The sequence below is a fragment of the Argentina silus genome (genome assembly GCF_951799395.1).
Source record: "Argentina silus genome assembly, chromosome: Y".
In the NCBI taxonomy this organism is placed as follows: Eukaryota; Metazoa; Chordata; class Actinopteri; order Argentiniformes; family Argentinidae; genus Argentina; species Argentina silus.
In genome coordinates this window covers 49,025,848-49,043,457 of record NC_139654.1, presented here as the reverse complement: position 1 = coordinate 49,043,457, position 17,610 = coordinate 49,025,848, and the positions used below count along the sequence as shown (strand labels likewise).

The window sequence follows — 17,610 nt, the reverse complement described above, 5'->3', positions numbered from 1 at the left end:
ACCTGGGATGAGTGGGCACAGGCTGGCAGTGTGTGTGTGTGTGTGTGTGTTTGTGTGTGTGTCTGCGTGCGTGTGTGTGTGCGTGTGCATGTGTGTGTGTGTGAGTGTGTGTGTGTGTGTGTGTGTGCGTGTGTGCGCGGGTGTCTGTGCATGTGTGTGTTTGTGTGTGTGTGTGTGTGTGTGTATATGAGGCAGTCAGGCAGTGGTGTGTGTGTGTGAAGAGGATGGTCGTCAGTGTTTAAGGATGGACAGAGCAGTGGAATGACTCTTGTCTCCAGTGCGGAGGAGAGGATACGTTCGACCCATTGTATCTGTGTTGGTCCACTTCCACAGGGGAGAGAATGACTGGATGGCTTTTCAGAAATCATTACGCTGTCTAACACATCTCATATGATCTCCTACAGTACTACAGTGTGTGTTTGTGTGTGGGTGTGTGTGTGTCTGTGTGTTTACACGCTTAAACAAGGAGCAGGAGATAGGATATGGTTGTAACGAAGTCCGTTGTACACAGAGGCAGACGCAGTATCGTAGTGAGGGATTTTGTCCCGTTTATTATCACAACCATTCACTTTATCGGCTTTTCAGCCCGTCTCAAAGTTCTAGCGGCTTTTCAGCCCGTCTCACAGTTCTAGCGGCTTTTCAGCCCGTCTCACAGTTCCTGCGACTTTTCAGTCGTCTGTCTCGGAAGCCACTCCTGTCGTTCCCAGCCCACCTCGCCTTCTGAAATGGCAGAAGCACACACATCTTAAACATTCGCCGGCGAGACTTAATTCGCAGCAGGTGTGCAACAAAAGTCTCGCCGACACAACCCCGGCCACGGTCCTGTAGCTCCCTCTACAGGCCGAACGCTGCATGTCCCCCCACAATGGTATTTCAGGCATTTGAAATATAATAAATATTTGCCACCTGTTGACCTGTGTCTCAGTATGGTTTGAAATCCAACAAACTTGTGACTAGGATGACTTCAATGGATCCGTCTCACACACGCACACGCACACACACACACACACACACACCCAAAATAGCAGCAGCCATCTGAGTGGATTATGGTTTGCTGTAATTTGTAACCTCTGGTGGCCCAGTGTCGACTGTGTGCGTGAGAGAGAGACAAACACAGAGAGACAGAGAGAGTCAGTCAAAGGCAGAACAAGAGGTGTGCATATGCATGTGCGTGCGTGCGTGCGTGCGCGTGTTTCACACCAGGGATCTCCTACACAGTGTGGATGGGAACCAAACAAGACAGCCTGAGTCCCAGTAGTCATATTTCAATGTTCATTACTCAATGTCCCATGAACCACCATGTTTAACGTAGTCATAACATGAGGCTCTTTAGTGGTTGGCCTCTCTAAGCACAAACACTGACAGTAATGCATTAGAACAGTGTGTTGGGCGGTGAGGCAGAACACCACTTTAAAGGTACAGCTCATACTGTACACACACACACGCACACACACACACACACACACACACACACACACACACCACACACACGGAGGAATGCATTACAATATTCCCCCACAAAACAGAGCTTGGGAGGGGCTGTGCATTTGCTTTTTAAGAGAGGCACCTTTGATCTAAGATTAAACCTAAAGTAGCACATATCAAATATAATTTCCAGCAAATTCTAACATTCCTTGAACTCTTCACTCCCCCCCACACACACACACACACTCCCATCCCACACACATACACACACAACATACTATCTTCAGCAGGGCCTTCACTTTACCGCTGAAAATACATTTCAACAGAACATGAGGTCATGTTAGCTATGATAAGAGCATGGTGATGGAAATGGACCAGGGCCAGGGAGCCTTCAACGCTTCACACCCCCAGACAAAGACAGGCCAAGCTGGCAGAGAATCTGGGGAGATGCCGGTGGGAAAGGGCCAGCGTGGTGGAGTGTGTGTGGGATGGGTGTGTGCGTGTGTGGGATGGGTGTGTGTGTGTCCAGTTCACATGAAATGCGGAGGTCCACGAGGCTCAACGGAAACCACTTTAGATAGCCTTACAATATCCAAACATTGTCTTATCCGTTTGACTTGAGGATCATTTGTACTCTTTTATATCGTCGTGCTATCAGGCCTGGTCACAGGCCAACTTCCTCCACTGATACAGAGAATGTGCGTCACTGTTCATAGTTCATAGTTGTTGAGTCTATTCAATCAGATCAAATAGAATCAAATCCAACTTTATTTTTAGAACACATTTCACGCACGGATGCAGCACGATGCACTTTACAGGAATATGAATAAAAACAATTCAAAGACAACGAGACAAATCATAAGAGGATAACAAGTAAAACAGTCCTGGGAGTTTAAGACAGTCAAAGCAGAGAACAAGTGAGGCCTGTAGATGAGTTAAAAGAACTGAAGGACTGAAAGAGTAAAAAACAATGATCTAATAGAGTTTGAGATGATCTCAAGAGCACAAACATTTATTTGGTCGTCAGAAGTATTAGCGAGACGTCCATGCCCAGACGTTCAGTCTGCTACAACAGAGCCATTTAGCGTTTTCTTTTTTGTAAGTGTTCGTGTGCTCGGGTGCCTGCATGCGTGTATGTGTGTGTTTGCGTACATGTTGGCTCTTGATAAAATAAAGTTCCCCTCTGATGTTCAAAACGAATCTTGTTTTGACATACGAGACAAATTCAGCAAGATAAGATGAGAAAAGCACAAACACAGGAAATAAGATGTGAGTAATTATTCACACATTCAATCCAAGGAAGAAGTCTCACTTTTAGATGTTTATGCTACCATGTAAGGTGTTTGTGGACCAGCAGTAAATACGTAGAAACTATCAACCAATCGACCACTTTTTTCCTGACACCATTTACATGCGAGGTCTACGGGGTGATAGAGGAAAGCTGTTTGTCTTCACATATCTGTGTGAGATTAAATTCAGTGCTTATGTTTAGCAACATCTGTTCCAAATTTTCCTTCTCAGAGCCTTGCTTGGCAAAGTTGTTGCGGGGAATTTTATCCTAAGCTCTTGAGTAGCATTGACTGTGAAGAAAATAACCCTTTCGGAACCCTCTTTCTGTAAGAGTGTATACTGTACCAGGGGAGGCTAGTGGAGGTAGAAATCGGAGGATGGAATGAGCAATGGTATCAAACACACTCCTAATGAATGACAGATGACCGTTTCACTGTCCTAATGTGGATGTCTGGTGAATAGACCCTTTGTCCATCCTGTTGAAGAGACAATGCTGATGCTGCTGATGGACCCGGCGGTGAAAAGGTTGTATACAGTTGATGTGATCTCTGTGACGACCAACAACAACCAACAGGCTACCTTCTCGTAGACACCCACCACATACCAGGGTGGGGGAGGCTGGTGGAGGTAGAAATCGGAGGACGGGATCATTGTCACGCATGGAATGGAATCAGGAATGATGTTACCATACCATTCCTCATTCCGTTCCATGCATGACAATGAGCCTGTCCTCCAATGTCTACCTCCACCAACCTCACCTGTTGTATACAGTACCTGTATATGCTATCCTGGTATGCAGAGTGATAGATGAAACAGTGATAAAAGCATCAAGGTGGACAGGGTTCCCAATTATACCAGAGGCCTCTTCATGTTGTCAGTTGAGGACACCAACACACCCTGCCTGTCTGCCTCTGTCTGCTGGGACACATCCTGAAAGGGCAAGCTGTTGCTCCAGATACCACCACTGCTCCACAGGAGATATGTGAATGTGTGTGTATGTGTGCGTATATGTGTGTATGTGTGCATGTGTGTGTGTGTGTGGGGTGAGGGGGCTGGGGGGGTGGGTGGGTGTGTGTGTGCGTGCGTACGTACGTGCGTGCGTGCTTGTCTGCAACTACTCCCTGTGTTTGAAAGGGACTACAACTTTAAGAACTACAATCCCTAGAGGATGTTATACCTCTCATGTCTCATGAAGCTCAGAGTAGCGGTCCTAAAGGCCTGAGGTGTCTCACAAGTCGTATAATTATTGTCCTGGATAAAACTCAGTCAGAAAACTGCAGAATACTGTAGACATTCCTACAACATACACACCAGGGGAGGCTGGTGGAGGTAGAAATTGGAGGACAGGCTCATTGTAATGCATAGAATGGAATAAGGAATGGTATCAAACACACCTATACCATTCCTCATTCCATTCAATGACCCCGTCCTCTGATTTCTACCTCCACCAGCCTCCCACTGAAGGATAGGTGTCTTCTGAGGAGATATGATGCAGTATGAGGACCATGAGAAAGTGAAAGCCAACAGTTTGTCTGTGATGAATTAAAGGTAAACAAGAGTATATCCACATTGACCAGGAGCTGTCATGTTCAAAGGTTGAAGTGAGAGACACAGTGTGTGTGTGTGTGTGTCATCTCCAACGTACATGCTTGATTGAGTGTGTTTACACTGGTCAGATAGAGAGACCTCCTGGCCTGTCTGTTGCTGCTGCTGCCTTGGCTGACCTGGCTTTAATAGAGCAAGAGGGGGACGTGGTGGAAAAGGGCCAGGGGTGGGGTGGGTGTGGGTGTGTGTATATGTGTGTGTGTGTGTGTGTGTGTGTGTGTGTGTGTGTGTGTTGGGCTCAGGACAGGTGTTGTGGGCAACACTTATTGGTTATGGAAAATGACCAGTCAGACACTTAGCCCATCTATGTATGAGGATATTAGGCTAGCAAGATCAGTATTCTCTTTTAAATCTCTTCTTAAAACTCATGTTTATAGACTAGCCTTTAACTGAAAAATGAATGTGTTGTGTTTTACTTTTTACTAGTTACATTTTTTGCTAAAGGTGCTTTTTAAATGAAGTTTATTATATTTTTTATTATTGTTATTATCATTGTTATTGTTATTATTATTATTATTATTATTATTATTATTATTATTATTATTATTATTATTATCCTCCTCCTATCTGTCTAAACCTACTATGAAAGAAATACATAAACAAGAACATTTTCAGATTATTATTTTTTTATTTTCTGAGGAGCTGCAATTTCAAAAGTCCCCAGTATGGGAAGCAGCAGCCCTTGGGCATCTCCTCATCTTCGTTCACAGGACGTACCGTTGCCTTCTTGTTTTTAAAGCAACGTTTAACTATTGTCCAGAAGGACAGTTTAGATTTAGGAACAGACCCAGGCATACATAGCTCAGGGGACTGAGCCTCAGATGGCAGAAGGTCATTCTCACCAAGAGGATAGACAGCAAACGGCCAGGTTTGGTCGACTAGGACTAGGATCTCCAGAGCAGACATTGAGTTCAGGGAGTGGTATAGAAATGTGTCACTTTCAGCCATATTTATAGTGTAAAATGTTGTGACGTCACGGTGCCCTTTGTGTGACGTCATAGTGCCATTTATACAAAACTGTGGTGTTTGTTTTATTTTTACAGACCTGGCACGATGCATGTGTAGCCAACTAACCATAGATAAGCATTGAGGCACTGTTAATCTACCATTATATCACTGATTCAGAAAAACATTTCATGGAGTTTAACAATATTAATATGCTCAGATGAATAAGAGCGTGGTCAGACAGTCCCAGAGCCGCGCAGGGAACTGCGTGATTGTTAAAGTCCCCAAAGACAATAACTGGGGAATACGTGTTCTCTATCACACACACACACACACACACACACACACACTTCTACGGTTATGGTGCACGATCAGGACGATAGGAAATGATGGCTCTGGCTGTTAGTCATTACCAGAGCTGTGTAGGCCTAAATGAAGAGTAGTGTCATTCAAATTCTTGTGATGTTAGAAAAGAAAAGGTGTTGATTGTTCTCCATCCTGACTCAGAATATATCATTTCAAATGTCATGCTGGGTTTAAAAGCTATTGAAGAGAGAAAGCCAAATAGAGTTCCTAATCTATCTCTAATATAATGTAGGTTTATTCCATATTCACAGTTTTGATCAAAGCATTTGCATTATCTATTTGAGATTATGGAAGATGTTGATTGGTTCTGTAGCAAATGTTTATATTAATTTGGACTGAATGAGTACTGATGAGAAGCAGAATGTTTCAATTGTACCATGTTTTTTTTTCATTTGCTCAGGTCATACATAACCTGTTAAACCAGAGGTTTAAATAATAAAGGAATGACCTGGAATCAAAATAAAAGGGGGAGCCTCCAGATTAAATCATCATATACTGTATTTCTGAGGTGATCAACTCCAGATTAACAAAGATGAGCTAGAATAGGAAAACAATGTTAGTGCAGAAGGTACCTCAAAGAAAGTAGTAATTTTATTAAAAATATATACAGTATTTACGTCATATACATTTTATCCCAACACATTTCACAGGAGCCAATCAAACACACTCACAGCAGTCACTCTAACCTACCTGTTGTAGACTCCCACAGACAGCTGTTTTGGGAGGAGCGGGGATAGGCAGATGGTTGGTGTGTTGTGTTAAGATGTGTATAGGTACACAAGAGTAGGTTATGCTGAGTGAGAGTGGGTGTAGGCCCACTGTATGGGTACTAAGGTTGCATTTTGGGCTCATAGGAATGTCTCTTTGCCTTTTAAAGATGAGGAAACTTGCTGCCAAACATGTCTTACCTTAATTGAATGATTTAGAAAAGTAGAGAAGTCCTGAGCGATTATTACAGAAACATATTGAATTCCCTTTTGGATGATGAAAGGAAGGGTGGTAGCTATAGAGATTGGCCCAATAGTTTACTTCATATGGTTGGTTTGTTATTACTTAACATATGCCATTTAGCACACGCTTTTATCCAAAGCGACTGCATCGAACCCCCAAACTAAGCATTGTTAGCACTATGTCTACCAACTGAGCCACAGAGGACCATTATTACGTCCCTTACAGTCGTCCCCCCTCCAGACAAAATGTGCAATATACAGTATGTCATATTACAGTACATAGAGAAAGTACAAGAATTGCTCTGTTCTGATAGGTCAGAATTGCTCTGTTCTGATAGGTCACCCCCCCCCTGACCTCAACACTGCAGAAGAAAAGGTAGAGCAAGTGAGGGTGTTTAGACTGGGGCACTTGTAGCCTTGAATGTCTCTCAAAAGCACAGGGCTCTTTACTAAAATGCAATTATTTTTCAAATCAAAGGGCAATCATAGACAAACCCATACAAACTCACAAAGAAAGAAAAAAAGAAATACAGTATGAGTTCTCCATCCCATCCCTGTCTATATATCATAAGTGATACTCGCATCATACCTTCATGCTGAGGTTATAGTACCTTCGGATATCCTCTGGCACTCTGTAGCTCCTAAACATACACTCTTCGAAAAAAAAGATCCCAAAAGGATGCTTTGGCTGTCCCTGTGGTAGAACCCTTTTCCACAGAGGGTACTACATGGAACCAAAAAGGGATCTTCAAAGAGTTTTCCCACAGGGTCAAGTCGAAGAACCCTTTTTGGTTCTAGTAAACGTAAGAACCTTTTTTTTTTTCTTCTTCAAAGAGTGTAGCAGAGGCAAGTCAGAGGGAGAGTTTTATATGTGTCTTGTATGAGTGTTTCAAAGACAAGAGAAAAAAAAAAGAGACAAAATTGTGCCAAAAGATTAAGATGATTCTTTTAATTGTCAATCTGTTTTGATACTGCATACAAAGGTTCCCATATCGAAGGTTGAAAAAATGGAAAGGTTGATTAACTCTAATATTAGAAAGTGGCTTGGAGCCCCGCGCTGTCTGACCAGTGTGGCCCTGTATGGAAAGGGCATGCTAGAGCTGCCGATTTCTAGTCTGACAGAGGAATTTAAATGTGCCAAGGCTAGACTGGAAATGACTCTAACCCAGTCAAAGGACCCAGTTGTTAGAAGTGCAGCGCCCATAGTTAAAACTGGAAGGAAGTGGAAGCCTAAAGAGGCAGTGCAACAGGCACAGGCAGCCCTTAGCCATAGGGATATCATTGGGCAGGTTCAGCATGGACGTGGAGGTCTAGGGCTGTGTGCAGGAAAACCTGTGTGGAGTAAGGCAACAGCAGTAGAAAGGAGGAAACTGGTAGTGGAAGAAATACACAGACAGGAGGAGATGATAAGATGTACAAGGGCGGTGGCACAGGCAAAACAAGGCCAGTGGGTAAACTGGGAGAGTGTAGTGAAGAGAAGCTTGAAGTGGAAGGATTTGTGGAGCATGGAGGCAAGCAGAATTAAATTTATCGTAGGGGCTACTTATGACGTACTGCCATCTCCCCAAAATCTTAATCAATGGTTGGGTGAGGATGCTGCCTGCCCGTTATGTTCCAGCGTATGCACACTTAGGCATATAATGACTGGGTGTAGAATCAGTCTTTCTCAAGGGCGATACACGTGGCGTCACAATCAAGTGTTGAAATGTTTAGCTGCTGCAGTTGAGGGAAAACGGCTAGAAGTAAACTCGCTAGCTAGTAGTGGCCAGCGGAAAGACATTGCATTTATAAGAGAGGGAGAGACTGGCGTAAGGAGGCCAGGGCGCAGCTGCGCGCAGGGACAGTTGCGAACTGGCGCAGATTGGAAGTTAAAGGTAGATTTAATTGAACAGCTAATCGTACCGGCTGAAATTGCTAGCACTAATTTGCGGCCAGACATGCTGCTGTGGTCTGAAGCACAGAAGCTAGTTTATATTATCGAACTCACGGTCCCTTGGGAAGACCGGGTTGACGAGGCTTATGAACGAAAGAAAGCTAAATATGCAGAATTAGCGGCAGACGCGACACAGCGTGGGTGGACCGCTTTTGTTCGCCCAGTGGAAATTGGTTGTCGAGGATTTGTGGCCAAGACAACCTATGCACTGCTAACGGAGCTGGGTATTCGCGGACGAGAATTGAAACTGGCGATAAAGAATATGTCGGTAGCAGCGGAGAGCGCTAGCCAGTGGCTGTGGCTGAGGCGGAAGATCAGTAGCTGGGGTTCCCGTTAAAGGTAAGATGCAACAGCGACTTGACTAGAGCATGAGGTAGCATAGCTTGGCATTGTTTGGCTATATTAATGAGAAGGCATCGTGTCATATTGTGGTGGTGAGGGGTTTTGTACTGCCATTGTTTGGCTATATTTATGAGAGGATATCGTGTCATAGTGTGGTGGGGGGGGTTAGTACTGCTAGCCAGTGTAGGCTAGCCATGAAGTTGCACGGACACAAACATTCCCCCACAACATAAATAAAGGGCACACTCACCCCTCCTTTCCCTAATCCGGGACCGTATCCACCCGGGGGCTTCCCCACCTCTAACCCTTCCCTCTACCCTAAATTAGGGTTTGAATCCCTGCATCTACACTTATATAAAGACATAAACATAAACACATGCACACACTATTTAGGCCCCCACATACACCGTTCCCTTACCTTACAGAAAACATTTACCCTAGATAGGGCATCACACACACACACTGATGGGGTGGGTAGGCTGATAGGTTGGTTGTAGGGTTTAAGTTAAAGATAGTATTGAGGTAGTGGTGTTGAGGGGGGTGTTTCCAGGACGCTGGACTACACAGTTAAGCCTTCTCGAGGTGTCGTGGGCCTAACTTAACGAAACACCGGTGACAGAAGGTGCCCACTTGATAACCCCAATGACATGCTGCTTACCTCAGTTGGCTAGAGTAGGTAACCGGTGAATGGTACCACCTGAGGAATGACTCCGTAGACCTATGACGGCGTAGCCTGATGTTTGCTATGGTGTTGCATCGAATGGTGGATATATCACTCGCTTTGTTGGTTTGATTTGGCCTTCTACATCTGTTTTACCTTGGATCATGGCACAAGGGATTATAACATCTTGTCCTGTGTATTAATAAATGCTAAAGCTAGCTTAGGCTAGTGACTGTTGTGAATAGAGCAGCTGACAACTAGGGAAAGACCTTGTGACAGAATGGAAAGACAGCTGACAGGAGGAAATAGACCCCACCGGGGCGGCATTGGGTTAGCAACTCAATGCTGCAGTAACCAAGGTTGTATAAACCTAGTGGTTACACCCTACCTAGCTACAGAAACGACTTTGAGAAAAACACCCCTAGAGTCTGCGAGAGCGGGGGCGGAAGATGACTCATCTATGGCTAACATGGTTATTGACTCTGGAACGGACCTGACTACGAGTAGGGAAAACATGGCTGTGGAAGGCACTAGATCAGAGATGGGTGGGAAGAAGCTCCAAACTTGTTCATGCGGCTGGCAAAAGGTAACAACTTTGAAGGGTCTTAGAATCCATCAAGGGAGGAGGAAGTGCTTGGTAGAGGGAACACAGGGATCCCGCATTGACAATTATTTCCTCAGAAGTATGTCAAGTCAGTCGGTTGAAGTCCAGCGGCAGGAAGTAAACCACAGTTCGCAGGACATCAGCACCCCTGAAGTAGGTCCTAGCACTGAAGAAGACAGAGAGACCAGCCAGCCCAAAAGGGAAAAGATTAGTGCCCAGAAGCCGAGAGTTAAATGGCCAGGGGCTTCAGAAAACAGGGTATGGGAAGGTATCAACAGTGACTTGAGTAGGATTTTAGACAAGTTGAAAGGTACTGCCGAGAGTAAACTGGAGAAAATGGGCGATATTATCTATGATTATGGAGCAGAAAGATTTGGCGTGTCCGAGAAAAAGAAGAAGACAGGTACTGAGGTAATTAAATCTAGGCGCCAACAGGAAATGGATAGACTTATCAGGGAGAGAAGACAGCTCAGGAAACAGTGGAGGAAAGCTACAGAGGCTGAGAAGGAAGGGTTAAATAGGCTGCAGGTAGATGTGAAGGAGAGACTGGCAGTGTTAAGAAGAGCAGAGAGCATTAGGAAAAACAGGAAAAAGAGAGAGCGAGCTAGAACAGCATTTTACAAAGATCCATTTAGATTTGTGAAATCGTTATTTAGTAAGGGGAAAAATGGTAGCCTTAGGGCTCCAAAACAGGAGCTTGAGGGACATCTGGAGGAAGTGCATAGAGACAGAGAAAGGTCTAGACAGCTACCCCTCCCCCCTGACATTCCACCTATTGGAGAGATAACCAGTCAGTGTGACGATAGCCCACCTAGGTGGAAAGAGGTACAAGAGATAGTAAGGCGGGCTAGGGCGTCTTCAGCCCCAGGGCCCAATGGAGTCCCTTACAGGCTGTACAAGAGTGCGCCAGATGTGCTGAGGTTCTTATGGACATTGATGAAGGTAGTCTGGAAGAAACAGGTTATTCCTAGGGCATGGCGTAGAGCAGGGGGAATTTTTATTCCCAAAGAAAGAGACTCTGTAGACATTAGTCAGTTTAGGCCTATAAGCCTTCTTAATGTGGAAGGGAAGGTTTTCTTTAGTGTGGTGGCACAGAGGTTGTCTAGTTACTTAGTAAAGAATAGCTTAATTGACACTACGGTGCAAAAGGCTGGAATTCCAGGCTTCTCCGGGTGCTTGGAACACACCAGCATGATTTGGAATCAAATTCAGACAGCTAGACATGAGAAGAAAGACCTTCATGTGGTATTTTTGGATCTGGCGAATGCTTTTGGGTCAGTACCGCATAGTCTGTTATGGGAGGCGTTTGACTTTTTTAAAGTGCCAGACAGTATAAAGAGGTTAGTTAAAGCTTACTTTTGTGACATTCAACTCTGTTTTACTACAGCAGAGTACACTACAGCTTGGCAACAGCTAGAGATAGGCATTATGGCAGGCTGTACAATTTCCCCTTTGGCCTTTACCATGGCAATGGAAGTCATAATCAGAGCCTCGAAATGGGTAGTGGGTGGGGAAAGGTTGCAGGGAGGGCTGCGCCTCCCACCAATCAGGGCTTACATGGATGACATGACAACTATGACATCAACAGCCCCTTGTACTAGGAGGCTACTGGATAAACTAAATAGCAACCTAGAATGGGCTAGGATGAAAGTGAAGCCAAGCAAGTCTAGGAGTATCTCCATTGTCAAAGGGAAGATAGCTGATAAAAAGTTTTTCATTGGTGGGGAAGTGGTTCCAACAGTGTTAGAGAAACCGGTTAAAAGCTTAGGAAGATGGTATGACGCAAGCCTCAATGACAAGAGTCAATGTGAGGAGTTGAGGCAGGAGATGATTCAAGGCATCAAAGGTATAGATAAGTCAGGGCTCCCAGGCAAGCTAAAGTTGTGGTGCCTACAGTTTGGATTGTTGCCTCGGCTGATGTGGCCACTGACAGTTTACGAGGTTCCCATATCGAAGGTTGAAAAAATGGAAAGGTTGATTAACTCTAATATTAGAAAGTGGCTTGGAGCCCCGCGCTGTCTGACCAGTGTGGCCCTGTATGGAAAGGGCATGCTAGAGCTGCCGATTTCTAGTCTGACAGAGGAATTTAAATGTGCCAAGGCTAGACTGGAAATGACTCTAACCCAGTCAAAGGACCCAGTTGTTAGAAGTGCAGCGCCCATAGTTAAAACTGGAAGGAAGTGGAAGCCTAAAGAGGCAGTGCAACAGGCACAGGCAGCCCTTAGCCATAGGGATATCATTGGGCAGGTTCAGCATGGACGTGGAGGTCTAGGGCTGTGTGCAGGAAAACCTGTGTGGAGTAAGGCAACAGCAGTAGAAAGGAGGAAACTGGTAGTGGAAGAAATACACAGACAGGAGGAGATGATAAGATGTACAAGGGCGGTGGCACAGGCAAAACAAGGCCAGTGGGTAAACTGGGAGAGTGTAGTGAAGAGAAGCTTGAAGTGGAAGGATTTGTGGAGCATGGAGGCAAGCAGAATTAAATTTATCGTAGGGGCTACTTATGACGTACTGCCATCTCCCCAAAATCTTAATCAATGGTTGGGTGAGGATGCTGCCTGCCCGTTATGTTCCAGCGTATGCACACTTAGGCATATAATGACTGGGTGTAGAATCAGTCTTTCTCAAGGGCGATACACGTGGCGTCACAATCAAGTGTTGAAATGTTTAGCTGCTGCAGTTGAGGGAAAACGGCTAGAAGTAAACTCGCTAGCTAGTAGTGGCCAGCGGAAAGACATTGCATTTATAAGAGAGGGAGAGACTGGCGTAAGGAGGCCAGGGCGCAGCTGCGCGCAGGGACAGTTGCGAACTGGCGCAGATTGGAAGTTAAAGGTAGATTTAATTGAACAGCTAATCGTACCGGCTGAAATTGCTAGCACTAATTTGCGGCCAGACATGCTGCTGTGGTCTGAAGCACAGAAGCTAGTTTATATTATCGAACTCACGGTCCCTTGGGAAGACCGGGTTGACGAGGCTTATGAACGAAAGAAAGCTAAATATGCAGAATTAGCGGCAGACGCGACACAGCGTGGGTGGACCGCTTTTGTTCGCCCAGTGGAAATTGGTTGTCGAGGATTTGTGGCCAAGACAACCTATGCACTGCTAACGGAGCTGGGTATTCGCGGACGAGAATTGAAACTGGCGATAAAGAATATGTCGGTAGCAGCGGAGAGCGCTAGCCAGTGGCTGTGGCTGAGGCGGAAGATCAGTAGCTGGGGTTCCCGTTAAAGGTAAGATGCAACAGCGACTTGACTAGAGCATGAGGTAGCATAGCTTGGCATTGTTTGGCTATATTAATGAGAAGGCATCGTGTCATATTGTGGTGGTGAGGGGTTTTGTACTGCCATTGTTTGGCTATATTTATGAGAGGATATCGTGTCATAGTGTGGTGGGGGGGGTTAGTACTGCTAGCCAGTGTAGGCTAGCCATGAAGTTGCACGGACACAAACATTCCCCCACAACATAAATAAAGGGCACACTCACCCCTCCTTTCCCTAATCCGGGACCGTATCCACCCGGGGGCTTCCCCACCTCTAACCCTTCCCTCTACCCTAAATTAGGGTTTGAATCCCTGCATCTACACTTATATAAAGACATAAACATAAACACATGCACACACTATTTAGGCCCCCACATACACCGTTCCCTTACCTTACAGAAAACATTTACCCTAGATAGGGCATCACACACACACACTGATGGGGTGGGTAGGCTGATAGGTTGGTTGTAGGGTTTAAGTTAAAGATAGTATTGAGGTAGTGGTGTTGAGGGGGGTGTTTCCAGGACGCTGGACTACACAGTTAAGCCTTCTCGAGGTGTCGTGGGCCTAACTTAACGAAACACCGGTGACAGAAGGTGCCCACTTGATAACCCCAATGACATGCTGCTTACCTCAGTTGGCTAGAGTAGGTAACCGGTGAATGGTACCACCTGAGGAATGACTCCGTAGACCTATGACGGCGTAGCCTGATGTTTGCTATGGTGTTGCATCGAATGGTGGATATATCACTCGCTTTGTTGGTTTGATTTGGCCTTCTACATCTGTTTTACCTTGGATCATGGCACAAGGGATTATAACATCTTGTCCTGTGTATTAATAAAAAAAGTAGCTAAAGTGTTTTTTTCCAATGTTGTAGAAAAAGTGTGTGTGAGTATTGATATATTGATTAGTGTTTTGTTGATCTACATTATGAAACTCTAGCAGCCCAAAGGCCTTTTAGAACTTTTAATCTATTCTTTGATCTATGAGGACTGAAATAGTGAGGCAAATGCTGTTGACTGTGTGGTTAAATACAAACAACTAACATACAATGTGTGAGAGTGGGTGGAGAGGAGAGTTGGATTATGAAACGTGATCAATTCTGAATGTAATTCTACAGTGGCACTATTTCAGTAAAGGTAAAAACTGGACAGCATTCGAAATGGATTCTCAGCATTCTTAAGTGGTAAAGAAATATGGCAGAGCCATTAAATTCAGGTCTCAGTGTCCTTTTAGGTCAACGTGAGCCAGCCAATTCATGTGAAGTACAACCATTTCTTATACTTGTCATTGCTGTTTTAGTTTTCCTTAAGCTGGACACACTGTACAGTAGAGTGTGATATCAGCATCATGCTGATTTGTGTCAATGTGTAAGACTATGGAATATGATGAAGCCAGAGATTCCTGGCTGCTGTTACAATCATGAATTTGAAATCTTGATGTGTGCTTTGTTTTTGAATATGTGCTATGAGGTACAGCTTTTAGGAAAACCTACAAACAATAAAAAGTGGAAGCCAAATTCAACCACTGTGCTGCCATGTATTATTTTTATGTCTGTGGACATACTGACAGTGGGACAGTGAAGCATTTTCTCTTCTTTTGGCTCTACCCTCGACAATGAAACAATTACTTTGAGGTTATAGAACGAGATTCTCAGCTTTTATTTGATGGCTGATTGCATGGATATTGGTTTCACCATTCAGAAATTACAACGCTTTTGGAGTGTATTTTTTCAGGTGTCCATCCTTTAAAATCACTCTTGACACAGAGGTTAAACATGTCAAAAGTGTGTCTGTTGAATAAGACTAATTTCTCGTCATGATATATTAGGCCGCCTACTAAGTAAATTGTCAAGTTGTCAAGTACTCACCACCGCAGTGTTCTACTGCTTCAACGCAGCATTCAGCTGCCTCAGTGCTGCTCGCCAGTGTCATGAGCCCAGCAGGCTGTAAACAAAGACAATGAACAGTATAAGAGTAGGAAAAACTGTATTGTATTTCATCTTCATGATGTAATTCAATGTGATATTTATTGCTTACCAGAACCACTCCACTGAGTTCAGCTGCAACTCCACTGCATTTAGCTGCAACTCCACTGCATTCAGCTGCAACTCCACTGCATTCAGCCAACTCACTGCAGCTTTCAGCTTCCTCTCCAATGCTGCACACCATCGTCATAAACCCAGAAGGCTGTAAACAAAGATAATAGAACAGTATAAGAGTAGGAAAAACTCCATCTATTAATTAATTTATTCATTCATTCATTACCTTAGGGAGCTGTGGAGTCATCGCTGGGAGGACACATTCCAGGGTAATGTGTGATTCCTCCTCTGTGAGTTGAATCTCCATCTTTGGGTCCAACTGCTTACTTTCCCTTTTGATCTGGTCTATAGCCAGCTGGATAGACCTGCTCACCTCTACCTGGGCAGTCTTCTGAAGGAGCTGTTCCAGCTCCACCTTGGTGTTGTCAGAGGACTGGTCACCCAGGCAAGCCATATGTGGCTCAGTCTCGCTGATGGTAGAGGAGTCCTCAGCAACCGAGTCCACTGACATGGCATTGTCACTGCTCTCCTCAATGGACTGTAAACAGACAGAGTAAAGCATCACTTTAAAACTCATTCTGTAGTTGGTTCATGGAGTACACCAAACATATATAACATGAATGATGATTATGATGTATATGCTGTACTGTCCACAATTATATAAATATACATCCAGTATCATAATACATTTCAACTACAAAAGAAAACAAGTTTAAGATTTAAAAAGTCAATATAATGGACCAGCACTAAACAATTAAATAGAGCATTTCAGATGGCTCTTATTTCTTACCACAGTGGCCAGGCGTGGTTCTAGCTCCTCTTCAGGGAGGTCCATGGTGTTGAGGTCAGCCTGGGTCTTCAGACTGACCTGGACCAGCTCCTCCAAAGCATTCTGCTGAACTGCCATCCTGTCCTCCTGGACAATCTGCTGGATGGACAGCCTGAGAACCTTCTCAGTATGTGCCTGAGCAGTCAGCAGAAGCTCTTGCTCGTTAATCTTGGTGGTGGAGTCCTCCACCTTGGTGTCCATAGAGGCCTGGTCATTGAGACTGGCCATCTCTGCCTCTATCTCTCTGATGGTGGTGGAGTCCTCCACCTTGGTGTCTATTGAGGCCTGGTCATTAATGGGAGCCATCTGTGGCTTAATCTCTCTGATGGTGGTGGAAGCTTCACAAACTGTGTCCACTGACATGGAATTAACTCTGGTTTCCTTTATGGACTGTAAACAGACATAGTGATTAGCTGTAAGCATAATAAAAAAACACATGTCCCCTAGCTATCTCATAGAGCACACTGAAAGCTATGGGTAAATAACAATAGCTCTGTTGATTTACAATTAATTAATAATAACAACATATCACAGATCAAATATAATGGACCAGCAATAAATAAAATCAAACAGAACCTGTCAGATGGCTCTTATTTCTTACCACAGTGGCCAGGCATGGTTCTCTCTCATCTTCAGGGAGGTCCATGGTGTTGAGGTCAGCCTGGGTCTCCAGACTGACCTGGACCAGCTCCTCCAAAGAATTCTGCTGAACAGCCATCCTGTCCTCCTGGATGATCTGGTGGATCGACAGTCTGAGAACCTTCTCAGTATGTGCCTGAGCAGTCAGCAGAAGCTCTTGTTCGAAAATCTTGGTGGTGGAGCCCTCCACCATGGTGTCCATAGAGGCCTTGTCATTGAGACTAGCCATCTCTGCCTCAATCTCTCTAATGGTGGTGGAGTCCTCCATCTTGGTGTCTATTGAGGCCTGGTCAATAATGGGCGCCATCTCTGCCTCAATCTCTCTGATGGATGGTGGAGGCTTCACTAACTGCATTCACTGATGTGGAAATGGCACTGGTCTCCTCTATGGACTGTAAACAGACAGAGTGATTAGGTCTAAGCATAATTAAAAGCACACACCCCGTAGCAATCTCAGAGCACACTAAACCTATACAACATAAATTATGATTATCATGTGCCTGTATTGTACCTGTATTTACAATTGATTAAATATAACATATCACAGATACAATATAATGGACCAGCATTAAACAAAATCAAAAAGAGCATTTCAGATGGCTCGTATTTCTTACCACAGTGGCCAGGCGTGGTCCAGGGTTACTGGTAAAGCCCACACATGCTTGTGTGAGCTGAAGCACCACCAGACACTTGGCTGTGACCAGAGCCTGTAATGCGGTAC

At 44.7% G+C, this 17,610-nt stretch overlaps 1 protein-coding gene across 2 annotated transcripts; it reads right to left on the bottom strand.

The window, feature by feature from the left end:
- Positions 1 to 590: 590 nt before the first annotated feature.
- Positions 591 to 17,597, bottom strand: LOC310824263 (uncharacterized protein). Of its 2 annotated transcripts, none has more exons than XM_083697108.1 (7): positions 17,504 to 17,597; positions 16,852 to 17,281; positions 16,212 to 16,640; positions 15,648 to 15,959; positions 15,420 to 15,569; positions 15,251 to 15,326; positions 591 to 720 (listed from the first exon to the last, which is right to left on the bottom strand). In XM_083697108.1, the coding sequence occupies exons 2-7, from the start codon at positions 17,242 to 17,244 to the stop codon at positions 650 to 652; spliced, it is 1,431 nt and encodes a 476-aa protein (XP_083553234.1). In that variant the 5' UTR covers positions 17,245 to 17,281; positions 17,504 to 17,597; the 3' UTR covers positions 591 to 649. The 2 variants fall into 2 exon arrangements, with proteins under 2 accessions (XP_083553234.1, XP_083553235.1); XM_083697109.1 differs by having other exon boundaries at positions 15,837 to 15,959.
- Between the last annotated feature and the right edge of the window lie 13 nt (positions 17,598 to 17,610).

What these genes read in the sequence shown, in the direction of transcription:
- LOC310824263 (XM_083697108.1), bottom strand. Translation starts at nt 17,244, where the DNA reads ATGCAGTTAGTGAAGCCTCCACCATCCATCAGAGAGATTGAGGCAGAG. An exon ending in AACCACGCCTGGCCACTGTG is followed by an intron (nt 15,960 to 16,211) that starts GTAAGAAATAAG and finishes GTCTGTTTACAG; the next exon opens with TCCATTGAGGAGAGCAGTGA. An exon ending in TGACTCCACAGCTCCCTAAG is followed by an intron (nt 15,570 to 15,647) that starts GTAATGAATGAA and finishes CTTTGTTTACAG; the next exon opens with CCTTCTGGGTTTATGACGAT.